Source organism: Ambystoma mexicanum, chromosome 2q (genome assembly GCF_040938575.1).
Source record: "Ambystoma mexicanum isolate Mex_15411 chromosome 2q, UKY_AmexF1_1, whole genome shotgun sequence".
NCBI classification, from domain to species: Eukaryota; Metazoa; Chordata; class Amphibia; order Caudata; family Ambystomatidae; genus Ambystoma; species Ambystoma mexicanum.
This window is the reverse complement of record NC_090924.1, coordinates 673738739-673764927: the sequence shown is the minus strand read 5'-3', so window position 1 is coordinate 673764927 and position 26189 is coordinate 673738739. Positions and strand designations below refer to the sequence as shown.

The 26189-nt window shown below is 50.5% G+C and overlaps 1 protein-coding gene across 4 annotated transcripts in view; it reads left to right on the top strand.

The window, feature by feature from the left end:
* USP7 (ubiquitin specific peptidase 7) overlaps positions 1-26189 on the top strand; it is a 2259762-nt gene that overhangs the window by 2129823 nt on the left and 103750 nt on the right. For all 4 annotated transcript variants that reach the window (XM_069647850.1, XM_069647849.1, XM_069647847.1 and 1 more), the window contains exon 29: positions 22940-23011. In XM_069647850.1, the coding sequence (XP_069503951.1) occupies positions 22940-23011 (72 nt within the window). The remainder of the gene's footprint in view (positions 1-22939; positions 23012-26189) is intronic.

Below are 26189 nucleotides of genomic sequence, written 5' to 3'. Positions count from 1 at the left end.
CGCTCCTCTTGCAGGAAATTATAGGCCCGCTAGAGAAAGGTGCCATAGAACCGGTACCTGTAGCGGACAGGAACAAGGGCTGATACCCCCCCCCCTACTTTCTCATACCAAAGAAGGACAGAGGACTGAGACCCATCCTGGACTTACGAGAATTGAACAAGTTCCTCAGGAAGGACAAGTTCAAGATGGTAACTCTCTCTCAGATCCTTCAGGCCCTCCAGCTCCAGGACTGGCTGGTATCTCTGGACCTTCAGGATGCTTATTTCCATGTGCCAATCCATCTCAAACACAGGAAATACCTGAGCTTCACAATTGGCGACTCTCATTATCAATTTCGAGTTCTGCCATTTGGGCTGACCTCCGCCCCGAGGGTCTTCACCAAGTTGATGTCGGTAGTGGCGGCGAGTCTAAGGAGGGAAGGGATCCACGTCTACCCCTACCTGGACGACTGGCTGATCAGGGCTGTATCTTCGGAACAGGCCCAGGCCCAGCTAGATTATGTCTGCCACTTCCTTCACAGACTGGGCTTCTCCCTCAATTTAAAGAAGTCACAGATGATACCATCACAGAGACTCCAGTTCATCGGAGCGGTCCTGGACACTTCCCTGGGAAAAGCCTCGCCACCAGAGGTGAGGGCTCAAGATATTCTATAGATGGTCACCAAGTTTAAAAATGCCCAACGTCTCCAAGCCTTCGACTTTTTGAGGTTGCTAGGCCTCATGGCATCCTGCATCTTCCTTGTGCCAGAGGCTCGACTGAGAATGAGATCTCTTCAGTGGGCACTGAGAAGTTAGTGGTCGCAATTCTCAGGGAGAATGACAGATCTCCTCCGGATTCCGGACAAGGTAGCCCGCGACCTTCAATGGTGGGCCTATCCAGAGAACATCTTGAAAGGAGAACTGTTTTGGCAACCATGGCCAGAGATAACAGTAGTCACAGACGCCTCACTCACGGGGAGGGGAGCCCATGCCAACGACTTGACCATCAGCGGTCGTTGGTCTCCATCGGAGTCCAGACCACACATCAACCTATTAGAGCTTAGAGCAATCAGACTAGCGCTGAAAGCTTTCCTGCCATCAGTACAGGGGAGAAATGTCCTGATAATGACGGACAACACAGTGGCCATGCACTACCTCAACAAAAGAGGCGTAGGATCACTGCCACTGTGCAGAGAGGCGATGCAGCTCTGGTTCTGGGCAATCCAAGAAGGAATCTCTATCGGCTGTCCACCTAGACGGAGAGAAGAACTTGACAGTGGACGCTCTGAGCAGGCAGAGCACAGTCTCCCACGAGTGGGAGCTAACTCAGGAAGTCCTTCAAGAGATCTTCACCCTTTGGGGAAACCCTCAGGTGGATCTGTTCACCACAAGCAACAAGAAGTGCGATCTGTTCTGTTCAGGGGAATTTCCCCCGAGAGGAGCTCTGGGAGATGTGCTCGTAGTGGCCTGGGAGTTTCCACTCCTTTACGCGTTCCCTCCAGTCCGTTAGTCCTCAAATGATCAGGAGGTTGAGAAGATTCCGGAAAACCATGATCATAATTGCCCCGTATTGGGCCAGGAGAACGTGGTACCCGGACCTTCTAGATATGTCCATCTGTCCACCAATCCGTCTTCCACTCAAAGAGAATCTTCTCTCGCAGAAGGGAGGTCAGGTTCTCCATCCAGACACCAGAACCCTCGGCCTTCACGCTTGGCTTCTGAAAGGTTGAGGTACAAGGATTGGGATCTCCCTGATGACGTCATGGAGGTGTTGCTTTCGGCCAGAAGACCGGCAACAAAGTCTTTATACCGCTGCCGTTGGAACAAATTTTGCAGCTGGTGTAGGGAAGAGAATATCGACCCTTTTTCATGTGGTACACCAACGGTGTTATCGTTTCTACTCTACTTGGCAAACTCAGGCTTTCAAGTGGGCACTGTAAAAGGCTATCTCGCAGCGCTTTCTATCTTCAAGCGCACTGCGGAGGAACCATCGTATTTCAAACTACCTCTAGTGGTACAATTTCTCAAGGGACTAACTAATGTTTACCCTCCAAAACCATTCCAGGTTCCCTTATGGGACTTAAATTTAGTCTTAAACTTCTTAATGAGCACTCCATTCGCACCACTTCACTCTTGCGCGCTGAGATTTCTCACGCTTAAAACTGTCCTATTGGTAGCACTAACATCTGCTAGGAGGATGAGCGAGCTACAAGCTCTCTCCTGTAAACCCCCACATACAATCTTCCACAATGACAAAGTTGTCCTACAGGTGAAGCCTAATTTCCTCCCAAAGGTGGTTTCTGAATTTCATATTACTCAGAAAATTACCTTGCCTTCGTTCTACCCTTCTCCCCATCCGGGGAAAGAGCAGGAAAGGCTACATAGGCTGGACCCTAAGCTAGCTCTCATATTTTACATCAGCAGAATGGCTAGAATCAGGCAAGCAGACCAACTGTTTGTAGGATACTCCGGTCACAAGTTGGGACTACCCATAACAAAACAAACCATCTCCAGGTGGATTATTTTGGCCATCGTGGAATGTTATAGACTAGCAGGGAAAGAGCCACCCCAAAATCTCAGGGCTCATTCAACCAGGAGTATCGCAGCCTCTTCGGCTCTCCAAAGAGGGGTGTACCGGTCCGGGACGTATGTGCGGCTGCCACGTGGTCGTCCGCACATACATTCACAAAATTTTACAATCTGGATTCCTCCACTACTCAAGAGACCAGATTTGGCAAGGGCGTATTACATTCGATCCATCCCTAAAGGGATACATAACACTCTCACTCCCGCCTCTAATTACATGCCACTGCTATGGGAGTCTATCAAAGATAAGGAATACGTCGGAGGACGCAATCCCTTCGAAGAACAAGTTACTTCTTACCTGGTAACGTTCTTTCGACGGGATGTTCCGACGTATTCCTTTTCGCCCATCCCAACCATCCCCGCAGTGATACTTCCCTTGTGGTTGCAGCTTACGCTCCTTCAAGGTCAATAACCAATTCAGGCATGACTTTTCTTATGCTACAAAACGGAACTGAGCAACGGACGCAGCGCGTGGCTATTTATGGGCATGGTGACGTCGGCGCAGATACGGTGGCCGTCGAAGAACATCGACTCAGCGGACGTCGACGCACAGCGCCCTCTACAGAAATGATTTCCGAGGCCAGCAAGCTGGAAACGTATTCTCAAAGATAAGGAATACGTCAGAGGAACATCCCATCGAAAGAACGTTACCAGGTAAGAAGCAACTTGTTCTTTTGTGTGATCTTGGGCTCTGGAGCCCCACACCACTGCATGAGCCCAACTTTTTGTGTGCGTTTTAGGCAGAATCCTGTGCAGTGCCCTTAGGGAACACTACACGCAATTAAGACTACAAGTGGTAATACAAGTTTACCTCTGGTACAAGCCTGTACTACTAAGTTATAGTGTTAGCAGTAGCGGAGCAGCCAGGCTTATCTCAAGAGTATGTGAGCGGTAGCAGAGATTACAAAAGGGACCACAATTACTGTGACTCAAGCAAACACTGACTAAAGGTTTCAGGTAAAAAAATATAAGTACATTTATTTTTAAACCATTTGTTATAAACACAACACTTCTATTAATTCAAAACCACATGTAAAATACACTACAACCAACCAATTCACTTAGTACAGTATAACTCAAGGTAAGTACCCTATGTTTTAACAGACCGGTGTTGTGAAACAAAAGACGTTACCGGGAATACATATACAATCACTTTTTGACAGTAATGACAGTTCGGTCTTACTAAAGATACGCATATCCACGGCAAGAAATGTTACCGGGGCAAAAACACACTTAGCACCTGAGTTAATTAGAGAGAGTTGGGGGGTGAGGGGGTATCATAGGCAATACTTTTCTCCAGCATGGGGTATGGCATGGATTCACATGCTTATGAATATTCCCCGTCGTCAGGCTGGGAATCCTTGGTAAAGAAAAAATCAGTATCAGTTTCGTTTCTGATCTGTCTTTCTTAGTAGTAACCAATCACTGGTCTCTGGGTCATACTGCCCACAGCCAATGACTGCCCTCTCACTAAGCCCCGCCTCTGGCAGCCATCTTCAGATTTTTACCGCACGTTCACGTGTTGGGAGTCCTCGTGCGATAGCGCTCTAGCTTTTTCTGCGTTTCAAAGAGCTTTATCTCATTTTTCGGTTAAATAGAGCCTCAAGCTCCATTGCTTCTACTTCCGATCAACGGGGACCCGTTTCGGAATCTTCTACGCCCCTCAAGGGTGAAGTTTTCGTCGAGCTACGCTTCTTGGAGGATTCCAGAAGTTTTCTGAGGCCTACCTCGTGGACATGGCCCAGGAGAAAGGAAGCCCGACACCGGGCAAGCTGTTCAGGAACTGCCCGGGATGCAAGCTACAGAACCTGTTCAAGGAGGACGAGCACTCGAAGTGCCTCTACTGCCTTCATGAAGACAAATCACACGTGGAGAAGGACTGTGCGTTTTGCATGAACATGTCGGAACGAACCATGAGGGACCGTCGGACCCGTCTCGCCAACTGGTTGGAAAGCAAGAGCCCAGCAGATGAGAAGAAGAAGAAACCCGAGTGGTCTTCTAAGTCCTGTGAGGGCGCCCTGGCGACGGGGGCCCAACAGAAGGCAAAGCACCGCGGGCACCGGGAGCGCCGAACGGTCGGGCGCCTCGGCTGCCAGGCAGGGCGCACCTTCACCGACGCCATCAACTGTGAGCCAACGCTCTGGCTCGGGGAAGGGAAAGTCCAAGAACCCGGCTAAGCTTCTGGAGAGGCCCCGGTCGCTCTCGAAGGAACTGGCCGAAGGGGTACGAGGCGGTGACCCTCCCCATAAGGTGAAGGCCTCAAGCGCGCCCAAGGTGGTGAAGGCCTTGATTCACCCGGCCAAGGCCTTTATTGAGGGTATCGCTACAGCCCTGGGGAAGCCTGTGGAGGTTCCCCCTGTGGAGGCGACCTCGGGGGCCCAGAGTTTCCCTGCCCCCGTGGAGAGAAGCCTCTTTTAAGCCCATCGAGAAGACCCCTGTGAAGAGCCAGGTGGAAAAAGAGGGGGGCGGGGGCGGTGGCCTTAACGGACACGACCTCCGAGGAGGAACATGTCGAAGTCAGAGGAGGCCCGTCTCCACGGTAGGGATCCCGACGAGGGGGACGACGAGAGCGTGATTGACGACGAGGCTCCGGTGGAAGAGGAGTAACCGTCGCGTCAGTCGCAGCCCGGGCACAAGACAACTCGGCGGCCATTTTGACAGCTATCCAGGCCTTATGCACAGAGATAAGGACCAGGTTGCCCATGCCTCCGACGGACGACCCGACAGAGCTGAGTCTGTCGAGAAGCCCCCCTAACAAGAGAAGGATCCATCAAACCCCGCCTTCTCAGCCCTCACGGCCCTCTCAGCCTTTGTCTCCTTCCCCGACCCCGAGGGAGGACACGGGGACGGATGGCGACAGTAGTAATGATGGGACTGATCTCCCGTTGCCGATTCCTCGGGCGTCTCCTCCCGACGAAATTGGCTCGTTTCACGCCATGATCGCCAGGGCATCCAAGCTTTTTCAGCTCTGCCCCAAAGAGAAGAAGGAAGGCTTGCTTTACCAACGGCGTGAGGCCAAAAGGAAAACGGTCCTCGCGGTGCCGTTGTTGGATGACATCTGGGACGAGGGACTTGCCCTCCTCAAGAACCCGCCCACGACACCTGCTAAGAGGGACCGGTACAAGAAGTAGTACCGGGTCCCCGACGCCGCCCTTTTGTGCCTTAGAGCGCAACCGACCCCGGATTCGGTCGTTTTCAGCAGCGGCCAAGAAGAAAGCGGGGGGGGGGGGGGCAACCGCCTCGACCTCTACTTTCCGGACGCCGAGGGAAAGAAGCACGATGCCATGGGACGATGAGTCATCTCGTCTGCTGCGACGACGATTAAGCCAACGGCCTAGCGATCGTGGTCCGCTACGACAGGGAGTTGTTTTGCCCCCCTGTTGGACTTCCTCCTGGATGATAAGAGGGCAGAGGCCCTGGCAATCCTGCAGGAGGGTGAGGTGGCCTCTGACGACACCATAACAGTGGCCACAGACATTGCCGACACCGGTTTCCTCCAATTGGGCAACAGTGTTTGCCTTCGACGGCAGGGGTGGCTCAAGGCGACGGATTTCCGCCAGGATGTACAGGCCAAGGTATTGGACATGCCCTTTGACTGGAACAACCTGTTTGGGCAGACAGTGGATGAGTCCATTCAGGCCATCAAGACTGACACAGACGGCTTGGGCCTTGGGAGTGCTACAACGACGACGTCGGTTCTTTCGGAACTCTGGAGGCAAGCATGGTGCCTCCAAGGGATTCGGTGGGGGCTCCTCAATATACCGTCAAGCGGCCCGCTCCTCGTCGCAAGAAGCCTACAGGGGACGAGGCAAGTCCGGAGGACCTCGCCGTTGTCGCCAAGGAGGGCAAGGCGGCGGCCAAGCAAGACTGAACCGGCTGTGGTGTCTGGCCCCCACCTAAGTATCCCGGTGGGAGGCAGGCTGACGAGGTTCGTCGGCGTGTGGAAATCCATCTCCGACTGTTGGGTGCTCGATGCCCTGGCCCAGGGGCACACACTCAAATTCCTAAAGAAGTGTCCCCGGGTTCCACCCGTGGCCAGGCAGGAAAACCACGTCCCTCAACTACTCATGGAAGTAAAGGCGATGCTCAAAAAAGGTGCCATCGAGCTTGTCCCAAAGAGGCTTCGGGGCTCCGGTGTTTACTCAAGATAGTTCCTCGTCAGAAAGAAGACGGGCGGATGGCGCCCCATCCTGGACCTGCGTCGACTGAACTAGTACATCAAGGCACAGAAGTTCCGGATGGTTACCTTCCAGCACGTGCTGGGACAGCTGGAGGAAGGCGACTTCCTATCGTCGTTGGATTTGGATGATGCGTACTTTCATATCCCCATTCTAAAAAGGCACCAAAAGTTCCTCAGGTTCGTGGTCCAAGGGCGGCACTACCAGTTCAAGGCCCCCCCGTTCGGACTGAAGTCGGCTTCCAGGGTGTTCACCAAGTGCCTAGCACCAGTGGCTGCGCCTGCAGGGGATTCACGTTTACTCCTACCTGGACGAATGGCTCATCCGGGCAACAACAAGGGAGCTCGCCGTTGAACACACGCCAAAGACCGTCCAGCTGCTCACGGACCTGGGATTCTCCAACTTCCCCAAATCCCACCTGGTCCCGTCGCAGGTCGCACTGTTTCTGGGAGCCAAGCTCGATACAGTGGCGCGATTGGCCTCGCCGTCGGAGGAAAGAACAAAGGCCATCCTGGGCAAGGTACAGCGTCTACTGGCCACGGACGTGGCCAGACTGAAGTCCGTCAAATCCCTTCTCGGGATGATGTCCTCCTGCATATATCTGGTGCGCCTGTGCAGGCTCTGGATGCGTCCTTTACAGGAGTTTCTTGACGCCCGTTGGATGCAAGCGACAGGCAGCTTCGAGGACAAGATCTCGCTCACCGAAGTATTCCACCAAGCTGTTCGATGGTGGGGCACCCGCGCGCATCTCGCGGCAGGCACAGACTTTCAGACCCCAGCATATCAGGTGACGGTGACGACGGATGCCTCTCTGGAAGGATGGGGAGCACACACCGGGGATCTTCACGCGAGAGGCCTATGGCTCCCGGAGGAGAGGCCGCTCCACGTCGACATACTGGAGCTCCGAGAGGTGTTCTGGGCTCTCAAGTCTTTCCTCCCGTCCCTCAAGGGCAAAGTGGTGAGGATCTTCACCGACAACACCACCACCACCAGTGTTCTACATCAGGAAGCAGGGAGGAACCGGATCCCCATCCCTGTCCAAAGAAGCACAGGACCTGTGGCACTGTGCCGTTGCCCAGGGGATGTTCCTGGTACCCTTTCATCTAGCAGGGTTAAAAAAAAAAAAAAATCGCCGACTCACTCAGCAGGGAGCTGCACTCGTGCCACGAGTGGGAACTACGCCAGTATCAAGTGGATCAACTCTTCCGGCGATGGGGCAAACCCCAAATAGACCTGTTCGCAACGGCGACGAACTCCAAGTGCCAGAGGTTCACCAGCGGGTTCCCCCAGCCGAGGAGCATGGGCGATGCTTTCTCGTTCCCTTGGGACAGCCTGTTCCTTTGTGCTGTCCCTCCATTGCTGCTCAGGCTCATCAACTCAAGAGGTCCCGGTGCAAGATGATCCTCGTCACACCGAAGTGGCCGAGACAGATCTGGTTCCCGGACCTTCTGGACTTGTCAACGTCCCCACCAGTCAAACTGCCGACGGACGCAGATCTTCTCTCCAGAGAAGGAGACGCCATTCTTCATCACGACCCGGAGTCGCTGAACTTGCAGGCCCGGCTCCTGCAGCACTAGAGTTTGGAGGATACGATATCCCGGCTGACTGCAGAGAGGTCCTTGCAAAGACCAGGGCGCCCTCAACTCTCAAGTGCTACGGACACAAGTGAAAGAGGTTCTCTGTCTGGTGCCGTGCACAGAAGATTAACCCTCTCAGGATTATAGCCCCTCAAGTGCTACCATACCTACTGTCACTGGCCAAAGATGGACTTTCTCATGCTTCAATCAAGATACATCTGGCAGCGATTTCCCGATACACCAGAACTATAGGGCGGTCATCCCTGTGGTCTCATCGCCTAGTGAAGGAATTTATGAAAGGACTGTTTCGATCATTCCCGCCGGTGAAGGCGCCAGCCCCGGCGTGGGAGCTCAATGTGGTGCTGACCAGGCTCATGGGTCCGCCATTCGAGCTGTTGCATTCGGCCCTGTTGAAGTTTCTGTCGTGGAAGACAGCATTCCTTGTGGCCATCATCACCGCACTACGCATGGGAGAGATTCAGGCCCTATCCTGCAAGCCTCCATACCTGACATTCCACGAGACGAGGGTAGTGCTGAGGACGCACCCCTCCTTCATGCCCAAGGTGCCGTCGGACTTCCATCTCAATGAGCCCTTGGTGTTACCTGCTTTCTTCCCGTCGCCTTCGTCGCCAGCCGAGAGGACTTTGCATTCGCTGGATGTAGCTAGAGCGCTGACGTTCTACTTGGACCGAACTAAGAGTTTTCGGAAGACATCACAGCCGTTTGTGAACTTTGGACCTGTGAACCAAGGGAAGGCTCTCTCGAAGGCTTCCATTTCCAAATGGCTTTCCGGCTGCATCATGCACTGTCATCGGTTGGCAAACCGACCGTTGCCCGGCTGTCCGAGAGCCCATTCGACCAGAGCGATCGCTGCTACCACGGCTTTGTCTGGTGTGCCCATGCTGGACATCTGCAGGGCTGCTATGTGGAGGTCGACGCACACCTTCACGAGATTCTACTGCGTCGACCGGTATTGCAGGGAGGAGTCGAGAGTCGGCCAAGCAGTGCTGCGCAACCTGTTCGCTTAAGCTGAGCCTGGTGAGGAAGTAAGAAATGCTTAATGTTGAGCCTTTGCCACCTCCCGTGGCTGTGCATGTGTGTACTGCTATGTATTCTTATATTCATGAGCATGTGAATCCATGCCAGACCCCATGCTGGAGAAGGAACAAGTTACTTACCTGTAACTGTTGTTCTCCAGCATGGGTCTGGCATGGATTCACATGCGAACCCTCCCTCCTACCCCTCTGCGGCTCTTCACTTGGTCATAATGCCACTTTACGTGCTACCAAATCTGAAGATGGCTGCCAGAGGCGGGGCTTACGGAGAGGGCAGTCATTGGCTGGGGGCAGTATGACCCAGAGACTAGTGATTGGTTACTACTAAGAAAGACAGATCAGAAACTAAACTGAGTGATTTTTTTCTTTACCGAGGATTCCCAGCCTAACGACGGGGAATATTCATGAGCATGTGAATCCTTGCCAGACCCATGCTGGAGAACAACAGTTACAGGTAAGTAACTTGTTCCTTGTCAAGGCAGACATAATCAGAGAACATTCATTGACAGAAATTCAAGAGTCAATAGGCCGGAGCCAGTGTCGAGTGGAGTCGGGTTCCTGTTTTCGAGGATCACATAGTCGGACAGTTCAAGCTTCAACATAGCCAGGAGTACTTAGATATTGTCAATAGAGGAAGCAAAAGTTATACGAAGGAGGAAAGACAAGGGCAAGCCTTGGAGGAGGAGAAATGGGATTCACCCTAATTCCTCAAGCAGAGCACAGTACCTTATTCAATGAAGAAGCTGGTGCCACGGCAGTTGTTCCTGGTAGTTTCCTGCAGTCCCACGGTTCCTGGAGCTTCGGCACGAAGGACGAAGTCTGGAGGGGTCTGCACCACACAGGGATGAAGCCGGCAGCAGCGACAGTGAATAAAAGGTGCGCTCCTTAAAAACAGGAGAGACTCTTCAGATGGCTATCGGAACCACTACAGCAGTGTGCAGCGATTTCGACCAAGAAGAGGATCCTCTGGCTGTGGAAGATGAGCTGGTTATCCCCACCAGGCTCAAGGGAAGAAGACTCGAGACTGGATCTTCTCTGGTCGTCGAAGGGTAGATAGCTCAGGACTGCAGCAGGGCTTCACCAGGACGGGATAGTTGCAGCAGCCTTCTTCTCCGCTTCTCTTCGGTTGCTTGTAGTTCCAGTGGGGACTCTGACTTCCAGCCCAAGAGTCCTGCCTTTTTATGCGAAAATCCCCCATTCACACAGCCTGGCTGTCAATCACGCAGCAGGGGGGTTGTCCAGCCCAGACAACCACCTCAGCCAATCATGGCAACGGGCGACTTGGGTTTCCTAGGTTACCCTGTGCAGGGGGTGACTACACCCCTCCCTCACATTCAGCCCACCTAGACACCCAGGCGCCTAGAGGAGGGCTTCTTAGCAGAAGCCCACCAAAAGACAGTGAACAAAGAAGGCAAATCTGGTTTGCTACTCAAAGTAAAACACAAGAAGGACTTTAACACTTTAACAAAAAGAAATGGCGAATTCACCCGACCGGAGCCAAAAGAAAGAGTATTTGGTCAAGCGGGTTTATGTTCGAGGCTAATATAATAGGCTAAAACAATACCACCTTTATATAGTATAATCGCAGTAGAAAAGTTAGGGTAGATACCACTGCCACCAGCCAAGTCTAAATGTTAAAAGCGAAACAATGCTCTAAGAGGTACAGATAAAAAGGGCTAAGAAGTAACCCTTTCCAATACTCCATATAAGATGGGGTGTACTGGATCTGTGGTTATTTAACGAAGTAAAGTAAATGGCAACTTTACCCTTTTCTGGGGGGCTGTAGTCAGCCTCAGAAATGGAGTTGGTGGGAAGTCTAAAAGACAACCCTGTGTCACTGCACTGAAGGTGCTGTGTAACACACAGAAGGGGGCTGCTGAAGTGGTGTACTCAGAGTCCACAATCATAAAAACAGATGAAATGCACATGGCAAAACACAGGTAAGGGTGGGAAAAAGAGGTACACTCTTACCAAGTGGAAAAAAATAAACTCCAGAAATCCAGCAAAGCTGCTGGGGGATTCACTTGGTGAGAGAAATTAGCCATATAATGAGAATTCTCCCTAACAGTGCGTTACACCGCACCTTCAGTGCAGTGACACAGGGTTGTCTCCAAGACTTCCCACTGACTCCATTTCCCTGGGGCTGACTACTGTCCACCAGAAACAGATAAAGTTGCCAATTACTTTATGTAGTCATTTAACCTACAGACCCAGCACACCCCATCTTACATGGAGTATTGGGAAGGGTTAACTCTGATCCCTTTTTGTCTATCTCCAGGAGCCTTGTTTCGCTCCCTTAACACTAAGACTTGGCTGGTGGCAGTGGTATCTACCCTAACTTTTCTACTGCGATTATAGTGTATAAACGTGGTACTGTTTTAGGCTATTGTGTTAGCCTCGAACATAAACCTACTTGACCAAATATACTTTATTTTGGCTCTGGTCGGGTTTAGTCGCCATTTATTTGTGTTAATATCCTTCTCGTGTTTTACAACCCGGTTTGCCTTCTTGGTTCGCCGTCCTTTGGCGGGCTTCTGCAAAGAAGCACTCATTTGGCGTCTAGGTGGGCTGAATGTGAGGGAGGGGTTTAGTAACCCCCTGCACAGGGTCTCCTTGGAGACCCAAGTCGCACTTTGTGTCCATTGGCTGAGGTGGTTGTCCGGGCTGGACAACCCTACTGCTGGGTGATTGACAGCCAGGCTGTGTGAATGGGGGATTTTGGCATAAAAGGCAGAACTCTTGGTCTGTAAGTCAGTCACCACTGGAACGACAAGAACTGAAGAGAAGCAGAGAAGAAGACGGCTGCTGCAACTCCTGAGTCCTGGTGAAGCCCTGCTGCAGTCGTGAACTATCTACCCTTCAACGACAGAGAAGATCCAGTCCGGAGTCGTCTTCCCTTGAGCCTGGTGGGATCAACCAGCTCAACTTTCTATAGCCAGAGAATCCTTTTATGGGTCGAAATCGCTGCACAAAGCTGTAGTGGTCCGGATAGCCATCAGAAGAGCCCTCTCCTGTTTTAAAGGAGCGTACCTTTTATTCACCGTTGCTTTTCTGCTGCTGGCATCATCCCTGGGTAGTGCAGATCACTCCAGATGTACTCCTTTCTGTCCCCATGACTGAAGCTTCAGGAACCGTGAGTCTGCAGGAACTACCAGGAACAACAGCCGTGGCACCAGCTTTCTTTATTCGAATAAGGTACTGTGTCCATTTGGGCGTTCTCTCCGTCTGACCTTGAGGAATCAGGGTGAATCCTTTTCCTTACCGAAGGCTTGTCCTTTCTTCCTTCCCTCTTATAACTTTTGCCTCCCTTTGACAATATCCAAGTACTCCTGCCAAGTTAATCTCGAACTGTTCTAATCGTGTGATCCTCGACAGCATAGCCCAGCTCCATTTGACACTGGCGCAGGCCTATTGACTTTATCTGTCTTAGAATACATCCTCTGATTCAAGTGCCTTGACAAAAGTATTGCCTATGATTTTTATCCCCTTTTCCTTGGTTTTTATTCAATGTGCTAAATGTGTTTTGACTACAGTTACAATTCTCACCGTGGGTATGCTTTTCTTTTGTAAGACCGAACTGTTATTACTGTCAAAAGGTGAGTGCTGCTTAACCCCCGGTAACGTCTTTTGTTTCAAAACATCTGTCTGTCAAATCCTAATATACTTACCTTGAATTGACCTGAACCAAAGGAATTGGTTGTGTGTGGTATATTTAGAGTGTAGTTTTGTTGAATAGAGGTGAAGTATTTTGTGAACAGATGGGTTAAAAATAGATGTACTTATATTTTTTTTAACCAGAAACCTTGAGTCAGAGTTTGTTTGAGTCACAGTAATTGTAGTCCTTGGTGTAATCCCTATTACTGCTCATTTGCTCTTGAGATAAGCCTGGCTGCTCCGCTACTGCTACCACTATAACTGTAGTACAGGCTTGTACCAAAGGTGAAATTGTACTACCACTTGTAGACTTAATTGTCTGTAGTGTTCCCTAAGGGTACTGCAGAGGATTTTGCCTAACAACTGGGTCTCATGGCAGCAGACCTCTTGGCTGTCCCCCACACGAGACTCCGGATGAGGAGGATACAGCTGCACTTTGCAACCTCTTGGAAACAGGAGCATGGCTCTCAGTCGGTGATGATGAACGTTCCTTCATCACTTCACCCGGACCTCACATGGTGGTCCAGGGATTGCAACCTTCAGCTAGGCAAGCCTTTCCGGCCACCCACCCCGCAGGTCACCATTACCTCGAGGGTTGGAGGGCCGGGCACCTGGACCCGGCAGGAGTTCCCTATCAATTGGCTGGAACTGAAGGCTATCTGGCTGGCGCTCAGAGCCTTCCTTCCGGTTATCGAGGACAAGGTCGTCCTCTTTCAGACAGACAATTCAACCAGCATGTTCTACCTCAAAAAGCAAGCAGATTCCCCACCACCCCCACTGTGCAGGCTCGCAGTCAGCATGTGGGAATGGGCCCTGGAGAATAACATCTACCTCAGGGATGTCCACCTGCTGGGAAACTCGAACCTGGAGGTAGACAGGCTCAGCAGATTGGGGGCGGACAACTATGAGTGGCAGTTGAATAGCCTAGTACTGCAATAAATCTTCTACAAATGGGGCACCACCAGGTGGACCTCTTTGCCTCATGAGACAACAGGAAGTGCCAATTGTTCGCCTCCTGGCAGGATCGGGGCCCCGGCTCCCTGGGCGAGACATTCCAGAATCAGTGGGATGGCATGACAGCATACGCTTTCCTGCCCACACCACTGATACACAGGGTGATGTCCAAGGTCAAGTAATCTCGCCACCTCTGCATCATTCTAATAGCACTGTGGTGGCTGGCCAGGCCATGGTTCTCTAAGCTATTCAGTCTCTCGGAGAGGCCGCCCTTTCACCTCCCGTCGGGCCCAGCACATCTTCTGGCGCAGCAGGGGAGCAGAGTCATCCACCCCGCGCAACATAAACAGGCCCTCACTACGTGGTTACTGAACATGTAATGCTAGGTCACCTCAGCCTCTCCCAGGCTAATCTAGAGATCATATGGGGAGCCAGGAGCAAGTCTACCAGGGCCCAGTGTAAGAGCAAGTGGACCAGGTTCTGCCATTGGGCAGACTCTAAGGGTATCAACCCCCTTGCATGTACCTTGGCCGACGTGCTCTCCTTCTCTTCGCACCCCACCTACTCAGGCATGCAGGTGAACACTTGCCGCACGCACTTGTCAGTCATTGAGGCTTACAGAAACTCAGAGAAGGAAGTCTTTTCCTCTTCCAACCCGATTATCTGGAAACATTTGACAGGACTCGCCAGGCTCTTTCCACCCATCAAGAGTCCTTACCCCGTGTGGGACCTCAATATAGTTCTGGTTGCCCTGGCACACAAACCATTTGAACCAATGGCATCTGTGGAGATCATGCTGGTCACCATTAAGTCGGCCTTGCTAGTCGGTCTCCCCTCGGCTCGCAGAATCGGCGAAATCCTGGCGCTGGTCGCCTCTGAGCCATATACTACGTTTCACAGGGAAAAAGTAGTACTGCGGACATACTCAACATTCTTGCCCAAGGTGCCTTCCGCATTCCATCTGAACTAAGAAATGGTGCTACCTACGTTTTTTGCCGAGCCCAAATTTGAGGCACAGAGTTCTGCTCTGCCTTGATGTCGGGCGTGCCCTGAAATTGTACTTGGACAGGACAAAGGGCTTCCGCAAGTCAGACCCACTTTTTGTCACCTTTGGCGGATCAAGACCGGGGTATCGGGCCTCTAAGGCCTCCATAGCCTGTTGGATGGTCTCAGCCATCAAAGAAGCTTACGAGGGACAGCATAAGCCACTGCCAGCCAACATGCACGCCCATGCGGTCAGAGCCAAGGCAACGGCCATCGCTTTCCAGCGCCACGTCCCCAGGCAAGTCATAAGCAGGGCGGCCACATGGGCCTCCCCTTTCGGCTTTCTGGAAGCACTACTGTTTGGGTGCCGGTTGTAGATCAAAAGCGGCTTTCGGACAGGCGGTTCTTTGAAACCTGTTTGCTTAAGGAGGGTCTCCTCTCTACCCTGGGGCTACATTCAGTTGTAATCGCAATTACGGTATGGAGGAAAGGGGACGGGACGTATGAGTAACTAAAGTTACTCACCGTAGTCACTGGAGTATTCATAGTCCTCTTTCCTCTATACGTCCCACCGGCCTTCCCCTGCTGGTGTGCCGTGGGCTAATATGTCCTAAGAGTAGGCCAGTATCTAATTGCTGATGTGTTCAAAGGGGACTGAGGTGATGTGCCGGAGGGGAAGCGCAATTCTTCGCAAAGGTTCTGGTACGGTCCCCATGTTCGGGGATGCCCACAAGTATGGAGGGAAGGGGGCTATGGACTGAGTACTCCAGCCACTACAGTGATTAACTTTAATTTCTTGATGAGAGTCTAGCTACTGAAAGGGATTTGCCATTCAATGCAGCCATCGCTGACTTGTGGCAGATGACTGGTACCACACCACTTCTCAACTCTGACCTCCAAAAAGTACAGGCTGGCAAGGGGATGGACTCACCACCCCACCGCTGTATCTCTCTACGAAGAGGTTAGTGGTTCAGGCGCCAGAGTGTCTACCAGGCCAGCCACGTTTACACCCAGTCTCCCAACCGATAAGGATTGGAAATAAAGGTTGACGCCTTGGCGAAGACGATCTTTTCCTGAGGCAGCATGGCCTTGAAGGTGGGCAATGTCTCTTGTGAATTCGCAAAATATTCTTCGGTTTGTTGGCGGGGTCCAGCAGCTTGTACACGAGAGCAAGGTGGTGGCCCGACAGACTTGGCAGATGGGTTTGGACGTCGCAGACTGTGTTGGCTGATCAATGGGCTCTGCCACGGTTCTCAGGAGACAGACTTACCGAGTACTTCAGGAGTCTCGTCGAATGTCCAAAATAAACTTCTTGACTTTGCTTTTGATGGTGTTAATCATTTCTGCCCCAAGGCCGACGACACTCTGGAGAAATTCAGAGTCCAAGCTAGCCGCAAAGTTGTTGGGCTTAGCTGTGCAACAGCCAGCCAAGCCTGCCCTCAGTTTTTCATAGAGGGGTTTGAGGCTACATGCACTTTGTCCCGTGCAGCACGTAGACTTAATTCCTGCAAGCCAGGCAGGGGCAAAGGCGTTTCTCGTGTTCCGCCGCAGGCACGAGTGGGGGCCTTCTAGAGGCCAACAGAAAGCTTTGATTTCTCCCCCAACAATTCCCTTTTTGGAGGGAGGATTTACAAGCAGTATACCCAATGATGGTAGATTACTTCAGACGCCTTTGCTCTTCAGCTCGTGCGGTGGGGCTACTGTCTGCCTTTCTTAAAAAGGCTGCCACCAACTTATCAACAACAGGAAGAACTTCATGCTCTGCTCCCCTTTGGGTTGACCTCCGCCCCTGAGAATTCAAGCTCATGCTGGTAGTGACGGACCACCTTGGGAGATCCGGCGTCCATGTTTTTGCATACCTGGACAACTGGCTGATCCGGGGAAGGTCGACTGAGCAGGTTTTGTCCCATCTCGAGGGCACCTGCTTACTACTCCACAGGCTGGGCTTCTCCCCGAACTTGCAGAAGTCCCACATGACACCACCATAGAGGCTCCAGTTAATTGTAGCATACTTGGCCGTCCCATCCCCTTTCCCCCATCCTTATTGGGCGTCCCCCAACATGGGGATGGTACCAAAAGCTTTGGCAGCGAAATTCTTAGCTTGCCCTTTAAATTTAGTACAGCATGCGGCCACACCACTGACACCCTGCCCTCCAGTGCCTCACCTCCGTCCCTTTTTCCGCACAGACGGTGTCGGACCTGGCAGATAGGCTCATGAACTTTTTCAGCTTTCCTCATGCACCCTGTTCATTGTTTTTTGATCTTTTTCACCACCCTTCAGTGCCTTGCCTCCCCCCAGCGCATGTCTTCAACAGGAGGCTTCACAAGATGCACATCGTGTGATTGCTTGTTCCTCGCCACGGACCTCCGTAAGCTCTGTCTTGAGTGCCTGTGGGCCGACCACCGTTGAGATACATGTGTGACTTGCAGCGCTCTGTCACCAGGCCTTGAAGAATCTTATCTACCGCTGGAGGGGAGATTTTCCATTCTTCTCCAGGTCATCTTAAAGAGTTAGTCGCCAGGACCCCACATCAAGACATGGTAGGCCCTTTGTTTAGCAAGCCGCCACAGCACAGAGACTGCTTCCTGGGGATTTCCTCTGGTAAGGGGACTTTGGATTCTGGTTCTGGCAGGCCCTAGGATTTTAAGGCTACCGGCTCCCAAATAGAGTGGCTCTTTCGAGTGGTTCATGGAGGGACAATCCAGTTAGTCATCTTCTGCCCCAGTGAGCAACGGATTGTTGTGTTCTACCTCCAGGAGTCAGTTCGAAGCAAGATACAAAACGACTACCGGCTCCATAGCTGTGGGCGCCCAGCCTACCAGAGCCACCTCAGACGTAGTTGTGCAGCGCAATTAGACCACCGGCCAGCAGGCTAAGGGCTCTTGAGCCTACCCAAGCCATCTGAGGTCAACGCTTATGCTTCAGGTTCTTGTGCCAAGGAATGCCCTTACATGTCTGAGCCAGCGCGGGGCTTGCACGCCCTCCCTCCCATGGTGTTGCACCAGGCACAAAGATAGCAGACAAGCAAACCGCAATTCCGGCAAGGCCGGTGGCCATCTTGGATTTGCACTCTGGCCTCTCCTGGGTCCTTGGCACACAGTGGGCCCTGCAGGTAGGTCCCAGGACCCTTCCCTCAGGTAGCGGTGGCGGACCCTATGGTACAAGTAGATGGTCTTCGCAGGGTTACATCTGCCCCTCTCAGCTTTATGACTACATGCCCCAGGGTCTTAGACACTTCCATCCGATAAGGAGGCCTGACTAAAGCAGGGCAGAAGTCCTTCCCTCGGTCCTTGGGCAAGACCGACTTCAAACGGAGCGCTTGCAGTGACTTCAAGGGGGTTTCAGGACAGGAGGAAACAGCAGAGGACATAGCAGTTTTTTCCGCTCCCTCTCCTCCCGGTTGTTAGGCAGAATTATATGCAGTACCGTTTGGGAACACCACACACAATTAAGACTACAAGTGACAGTGCAAATTTACCTTTGGTACAAGCCTGTACTACACAGTAAAGTGGTAGTGATGGCTAAGCAGCCAGACTTATCTCAAGAGCAAGTGAGCAGCATCAAATAGTTACACAAAGGACAGTAATTACTATGATTCAAACAAACACTGACTCAAGGTTTCCAAGTAAAAGAAGAAACATTTACTCTTTAGTTATATAACATTTCACTATCATAAAGCAGTTTAAAAATCACAATCTTAATACACCACACCACTCCCAATAACTTCCAAAAAAGTTAAGCTCACAAAATGAAGTGGGAGCAAAACGGCACTCCGGCAATTTAAAAGGGAGGGAAAGACAAAGTTAATAGAAATTGAACCACACCAACAGGGAAATGCTCAGGGCAATTGAGCAAGAGGAACTACAGTGATAGAATCAGGTAGAAAAGGCTTAGGGCCAAAGTCAATGGGTCAAGATCACACGGTTCAGGGTAGTTTGCGGTAAAGTTCGTGCCACGGATTCCGGGCGAGGTTGACTGGCAGAAAAGTTAGTTCGAAGAGAAGGACAAGCCCTCGGATTGGAGAAAGATTTCAAACACTTTCACCGCAGTTGAACGAAACTAACAACCGGATTTGCACAGTACCTTAAAACTTAGAAGAAGCTGTAGCTGAGGCGGACTTTCCTGGTAGTTCCTGCAGGCTCACGGTTCCTGAAGCGACTGTCGGACTGACAAGAAGTACGAAAACTGGAGGGTCCTGCACTACCCAGGGAAGAAACCATCAGCAGAGCGAAACGACAAATAAAAGGGGCGCTCCATAAAACCCAAGCAGGGTCTGACCTTCCTGGCTATCCGGCCCACTGTAGCTCTGTACAGCGAATTCGACCAGAGGAGGGGCCCTGGCTTGCTGTTTGGGCAAACTGGTTGGTCCCACCAGCTCAAGGGAAGAGGTTTCCTGGAGGATCTTCTCTGTCATCGGATTCTGAAGATTCGGACCTGCAGCAGGGCTTCACCGGGCAGTTCAGTCGTTGTAGGGGTCCTCTTCCATCAGCTCCTCGTTGGTTCTTTCCTTCCAGTGGCGAGACTGCCTTTCCATTCCCAGAGACATGCTTTTTATGCAGTTTTCCCCCATTCGCACAGCATGGCTGTCAATCAAACAGGGTGGTTGTCCTGGCAAGGACAGTCACCCAGCCAATCAAACCGGAGTGCGACTTGGGTTACCAAGGGAACCCATGGCAGGGGTCCTAAGACCCCTCCCTCACATCCTGCCTACCCAGACTTTCAGGTGCCTTAAGGAGGGCTTCTGTGCAGAAGCCCGCAAAAAGACCGCGAACAAAGGGACCAAACCTGGTTTGGCGCTCAGAGTAAAATACGAGAAAGACTTTAACAAAAGAAATGGTGAATAAACCCAGCCGGAGCCAAAATAAAATATATTTGGTCAAGCGGGTTTATGTTCGATGCTAATAAAATAGCCTAAAACAATACCATGGTTATATAAGGTAACCGCTATATGAAAAATAGGGTAGTTACCACTGCCACCAGCCAAGTCTTGATGAAAAGGGAGCGAAACAGTGCTCCAAGAGAAACGGACAAAAAGGATAAGAATTAACCCTTTCCCAATACTCCATTTAAGGTGGGTTGTACTGGGTCTGTGATTTAAAGAGACTACATAAAGTTAATGGCAACTTTACATGTTTCTGTGGGAAGGCTAAAAGACAACCTGTGTCACTGTCACTGCACTGAAGGTGCTGTGTAACACACATAAAACTGATGTTCATGAAGATCACACAAATGGTAAAAACACACACAGCAAAACGCATGTAAGAGTGGGAAAAAGGCTCTCGCTCTTACCAGGTAAAAAATAAATCCTAGAAATCCAGCGAAGCTGCTGAGGGACTCATTGGGTAAGGGGAATCAGCCATTTGAGAATTCTCCCTAACACTCACCCCTCCCTCCTCTCCCCCCAAAGACTAAGGGGCAGGAGGATTTAATCCACTCCTGGATGAATCTCTACCTCTAGTCGGTTAACATCCTAGAGAGACCATCAGCATTTTGGTGGTGACATCCTGCTCTGTGCTCAATGGTGAAATCAAACCCTTGCAGGCAGATTGACCATCTTGGAAGTTTTGTGTTCTCTCCTTTGATTTGCATTAACCATCTCAAGGGTTGGTGGTCTGTCTGAATCACAAATGTAGATCCATACAAGTATGGTCTAAACCTTTCAGAGCCCACACAATGGCAAAACGTTCATGCTCTATGGTGGCCCACCTTGTTTCAGTTTCCTACTGATGAAGCACATGGGGGTGCTCCCTACCTTCCTCATCCAGTTGACTAAGGACTGCACCTATACCTATATTGGAGGCATCTGTCTGAACAATGAAGGGCTGGTGATAATCAGGAGCTCTTAGGACTGGAGCTTGACAAAGGGCTTTCTTCAGGTTTTCAAAGGCTTGAGTGCACTCCTCATTCCATCCAACCTTTTTAGGGCATTTCGGAGAGATCCTCATATTCAAGGGAGAAGCTATGGACCCATAGTTCTCTATGAAATTCCCATAGTACCCAGTGAAACCTAGCAAAGCTCTCACTTGGGTTTGAGTAGCAGGGGTGGGACAGTTTTGCACAGCTTGTACTTTTCTGGGCAATGGCCTTATTGCCCCGTGCCCCCCCCCCCCCCAACCTCATGACCAAGGTAGACATCTTCACTCTGTCCAAATTGACATTTGCTTGCCTTTATGGTCAGATGGGCCTGCTCAAGAGCCTGCAAAACATACCCCAGGTGATCAATATTTTCTTTCCACGTAGGGCTGAACACTGCAATGTCATCCAAGTATGCCATGCAGAAGTCCTCCATACCATTCAGAACTTGATTAACTATCCTTTGAAATGTAGCAGGTGCATTCTTTAGTCCAAAAAGGCATAACCTTAAACTGGTAGAGGCCTGCTGGGGTGGAAAATGGAGTTCTCCTTGGCATGGTCTGTCAGTGCTATTTGCCAATAGCCTGAGGTTAGATCAAATGTACTGAGGTACTTGGCTGAACCAAGTCTATCCACCAGTTTGTCTGTCCTTGGCAAAGGATGGGCATCAGTCTTAGTGACTGCATTTAGAGCTCTATAGTCCACACAGAATCTCAACTCCTTGGATCCTGCCTTTGGTACTAAAACAACTGGACTAGACCATGGAATTGTTGATGGCTCTATAACCCCGCGATCATGCATCTTGCCTAGACACTCATTCTAGATCTGATTATCAGGTGGGACAAGCAGTATTAAGACATCTTTTCCCTACTGCTCCTTCTCACAACCCACCTCCAACTCTGGGTACTGCTCGCTAGTCTGTGCAGAGCATGTGATTCGAAGCAAATAAACAAGCATCAGAAGACCAGCATTATTCACCGTAATAGCATTTCTGATGATTGTATCTGCTTAGATACACATGCGCCCACCCGTCGTCCTCACTCATGTGGAAGGAACATAGACCTCTTACTACTTTCTCTCCTTTATGTACTCGGGATAATCATTGGGCTCCCTCATGGCAGAAAAAATACAATCGGAGGGACCTCGACATGTGAGGGATTTTGGGTACACTACACGTTACTTTAGGGCTGGTGTTACAGGCACGCCCATATCGACTTCCACTTTCGATTCTCGAAAGACGAGATGCAATACTCTGTGGTTACAACCGGATGTCGGGCTATATGCATAGCCTGTGAATCTAAGCAGATGCAATCATCAGAAATGCTATCACGGTGAGTAATGCATGTCATAATAGTGAGTCTGAATGTCGACTATGAGGTCGATTTAGCATGAGAGCCGAAGAGGCTGTCTTTTGAACCGCACTACGCCCCTTTTGGAGATTTTACAAGAACAGCTGATGCTGTGGAGTGTGTATCTATTGGGTGAGACAACTGTGGGAGGAGAATCCATAGAAAGAACAACTTCTCAGATTAGTCACCCTCCCAACCTGCCTTCTTGGCAGATAGCCCATACACTTCACCTTTGGTCCTACAGCTGCTGATTGTTTGAGTTAAAGGGCAGAACTGAGATCATGAGGTTCATCAGATCTATATACAAGGGCCCAAACTACATGTGTGGTTTGGAGGATGCTTCATTGCCGTGTAGGGCTGAATGTGTTTGTGGAGGAAAAGGATTACAAAGAAAGCTAGTGCTGGCGATAGAACATCAAAGATAAAGAGTCTGTGTGAAGAAAATCCATCCGAAGGAAATGTTTTCAGAAGTATGTAATTTGTTCTTATGGGCGTAATGTAAACTGGCAATCTAATAAGTGGGCATACAATTACTACTGCGTTTACCATAAATAGGTAATTATATGCTCGCTAGGTTCAATATGCTTGTAAAACAGGACAATTAGTCATCAAAAGGTTTGCCCTATAGCAGCATTAGCACTGCCTATTTCATGTTATTGCACTAAATGCACTACTAACTTCTTATTGCATGACTGTTAGTTTTGTTTATGGAGCCTAAATTCTAATGTTAAGGGCCTTCTTTTATGTTTTTCCTGCAATATATTTTATAGGGTGAACATTTTAGAGAAGTAATGAAACGAATTCAGGCAATGCTGGACATACAAGAGAAAGAGTTTGAAAAGGTAAATGGGTATTGTGCTCTTTTGGAGTTGTTGCCTTATGCAGTGTAATCATTATCTTTCAGCTTTACATTGCCTCTCTCACTTGTTAGCCTACTTAAGTGCATGTTTGTGCTTGCTCATTTGCTGTTTAATTATGTTTCTGATGCTTGTGAATCTGCTTAGAAACACATGCTGTGCATATCATCTCACATCTAGTGGTAATTGCGGGGTATTGTATCTTTTTTTCGAAGATCAAAAAAGGACGTCGACATATGTGTGTGACTGTAACGCTATCCCTAACGTGACATGTAGTGTATCCAAAATCCTTCACGCGTTGAGGTCCCACAGATTATTCTTTTCTGCCTAACCACTCAGTCGCACATAATGCAGAGCTTGTAACAGTTTTTTATTGCGAATTCCTGTTCTTCACTGGTTTGCTGACCTTCAACGACTACTTGACGTCTTTTTGTCTGATCTTATCGGCCGACGTCCCATCCTGGGCTGCCTTGCGACTGTTTTCCATGTGGCCTTGACCACCCGGCCTTTACATTATGGAGAGTAGGGCCCTGTTCGTATAGGCTTCTCTTGAGAATGCCTTTCCTTTACCACTTCTCTACCCTTTCTCTTGGTCTGGCTCTTGGGGTCTCTGCTATGGAGAGGATGCCTTTTAAAATGTGGCAATCTTGCAATGGCAAATTCCCTTGGAAAGACACCCATCGCCAAACAATCGGTATCACTCTCATGATCACGACGAGCGTACCTATAAAGCCTGTAAACGCTTTTAGCTTAAGACCCTGAAAGACAGGCATACAAACCGGTAGGTGTCCTACAAAATGCAGGCCGAGAGTCACTCCCGTACCGTCACCTGAGACTAGGAATATGTCGGCATCCATGGATACAATTCAGACGCTGTTGACCTTACTGGGGAGTCCTTGCACTCCCACATGTCCATCCCCAGCCCTGATGAGCATACCGCCACTAGTCCCATCCCAGCGATAGGTACACACCAAGTCGCACTTGCTTTTAAGCACGCAACCCCTAAACCTATGCCTGCAGGCCTGTGAAGTCTTTGGGGCCTTCCGAACCTTGCAGTTCAGCACCCTCCGCACAACCGCTCCTGCGGCCTACGTATGGTGCTAAACTCACACTAAATATTTGGCTTCAGCTGCTGTAGCATCGCAAGGTGCGGGCGCACCAAAAGACGCAATGGCGTCTAAGGACTCACTGAGACCGGTCCACTCGACGAAAACAATTCCGAATCCCCGGTAGAAGCTTCCAGAGCCAGTTTGCACGTTTTGCACCCCAAGAGGTTATCTTCTCTGCCTGAGGACGAATCTCTGGCCTCGCCCCCTCTTTCTAAGGCCCTTCATCAGGACCCAGCTCCCTCTGCACGGCCCTTTCCCCTCCTGATCCCTCAGACTCTTCTCAGTGGACATGGGACAAATTTGAAGCTTGTATGACTAAAATGGCAGTTCATTCATTTTTTTAGGCTAAGTTGATGACCTCCTGAAGAGACCTAGAGATGTTGTCCCCTGTCTTGACCCTCCTAAGTTCCAGAGGCTCCACTCCCCATTGCTGGGGGAATCCCATTAGGACCCCCAGGTGGATGTCTTTCTAGATTATCCAGATGATTTTAGCCAGGACGTTTTCTATGTTCAGAACTCTGGCCAGGGCAGCCAAGAGCCCATTTATCGGGCCCCGGACTGGAACTCTGTGGATGACCAGGGCACGTGCCATTCCACCCTGCCGCATGACTCTGACCCTTGGTCAACCCAGGGACTCCTCTCCTACAGACGACCAAATCATGTTCAATAACTTTCAGAAAAAAGCTGCTGTTCACTTTAAGATTACTGTTAGGAAAGGTTTCTATTCCATGTGTAATTCTCCCTCCAGTTGTGTACCCCTCAACTTTTTGCTTTGTTTAAACACCATAGTCTGACTTTACCAGAGGAACACAACCTTTAGCTGCACTCCTCTGGGCTTTTCACTCACTTCTTATGGGGAAACTGACATGCCCTTAAAGAAAAGTCACTACTGGGAGACTTTGTTTACCTTAGTCCTTGTCAGTGTTGCAACTTTTCTGCAACATGTTGCAAGTGCACATTGTACCTTACAGTGCACTTGGGTCTTCCTGTCATTTCTAAAAGCCCTAGTTACTCTCCAAGGATTTTTTAGGAGACGTGCAGATGTGCCTTGGACAGGGCTGGTGGCAGCTTATCTTTTAGTGTATTTTTAACCATTTCTTGCCAGGTAATCTGTGATTACCGCACTTGGCACAGTTAGGTGGCCTGGCTCCAAAATGGCCACCCCACGAGGTTCCTTGTCCTGACCTTTTGCCATCTTGCCCTTTCACCTTCCCCAGGTTAAGCCGACCCGGGTCAGTCCTTATTTGGGCATGCATTTTCCCGCGAAGCGCCAAGCTTTAGCTGGCTTCTGCATGCCTTGAGTGTACGGCCCCAGGATGTGGGCTGGACTGTCAAGTTCCAATACACATCCTGGGTGCCAGAGATTCTGGTGGGCTGTGAATGCCTGGGACCACCGTGGTCCAAGTATGGTATGCCTGTATGTGAGCTGATCTCCTAATGGGTCCTCTTTGTTTTGGCGTGGTGGAGATTTTGGATAAGAGAAGGCTCCAAACACCCATACCTTGTCAATCTCTGGAGTTCTCACTGAACGAAGGATAGGATCCAAGTATCCTGAAACTAAGAAGCCGAGTCGAGGAACCTCTGGTGGCCCGCTGGAAAGTTTGGCACCATGAGCCTGCTGTTGTCCCGTGGGACCCTCTGCATCTGGTTGTCCTAGAAGGTCTGCGAAGATGCTTCGACCTATTTGAATAGTGGGACCAACTATTCTCGTTCATCAAATCCTGCAAGTAAGCCTTTTCGGAAGTGTCCCTTGGCCAACCAGTGGGCTGACCAGCTTGCGCAGGAGTTTTGCCCTGATACCGCTGCCGTTTCGTAAGCTCTGTGTTCACTCACACCGAATTCCGTACACTTGGCCTTCCCAGGTCTGGAGTAAAGTGAGTGCGCCCAAACCGGAGTACACACGGTTACCATGTCGCCCAGCCGTGGTGACAAACTTTGCAAGTTCATTGCAGCTGTGGTCCTCTGTGCCCTGAAGCCTGCTGAGTCGGAACTGGCCTGATCCATCAATCAGGAGCTGAGAAACCGCCACTGTCCCATAGGGGAATCCACGCTGT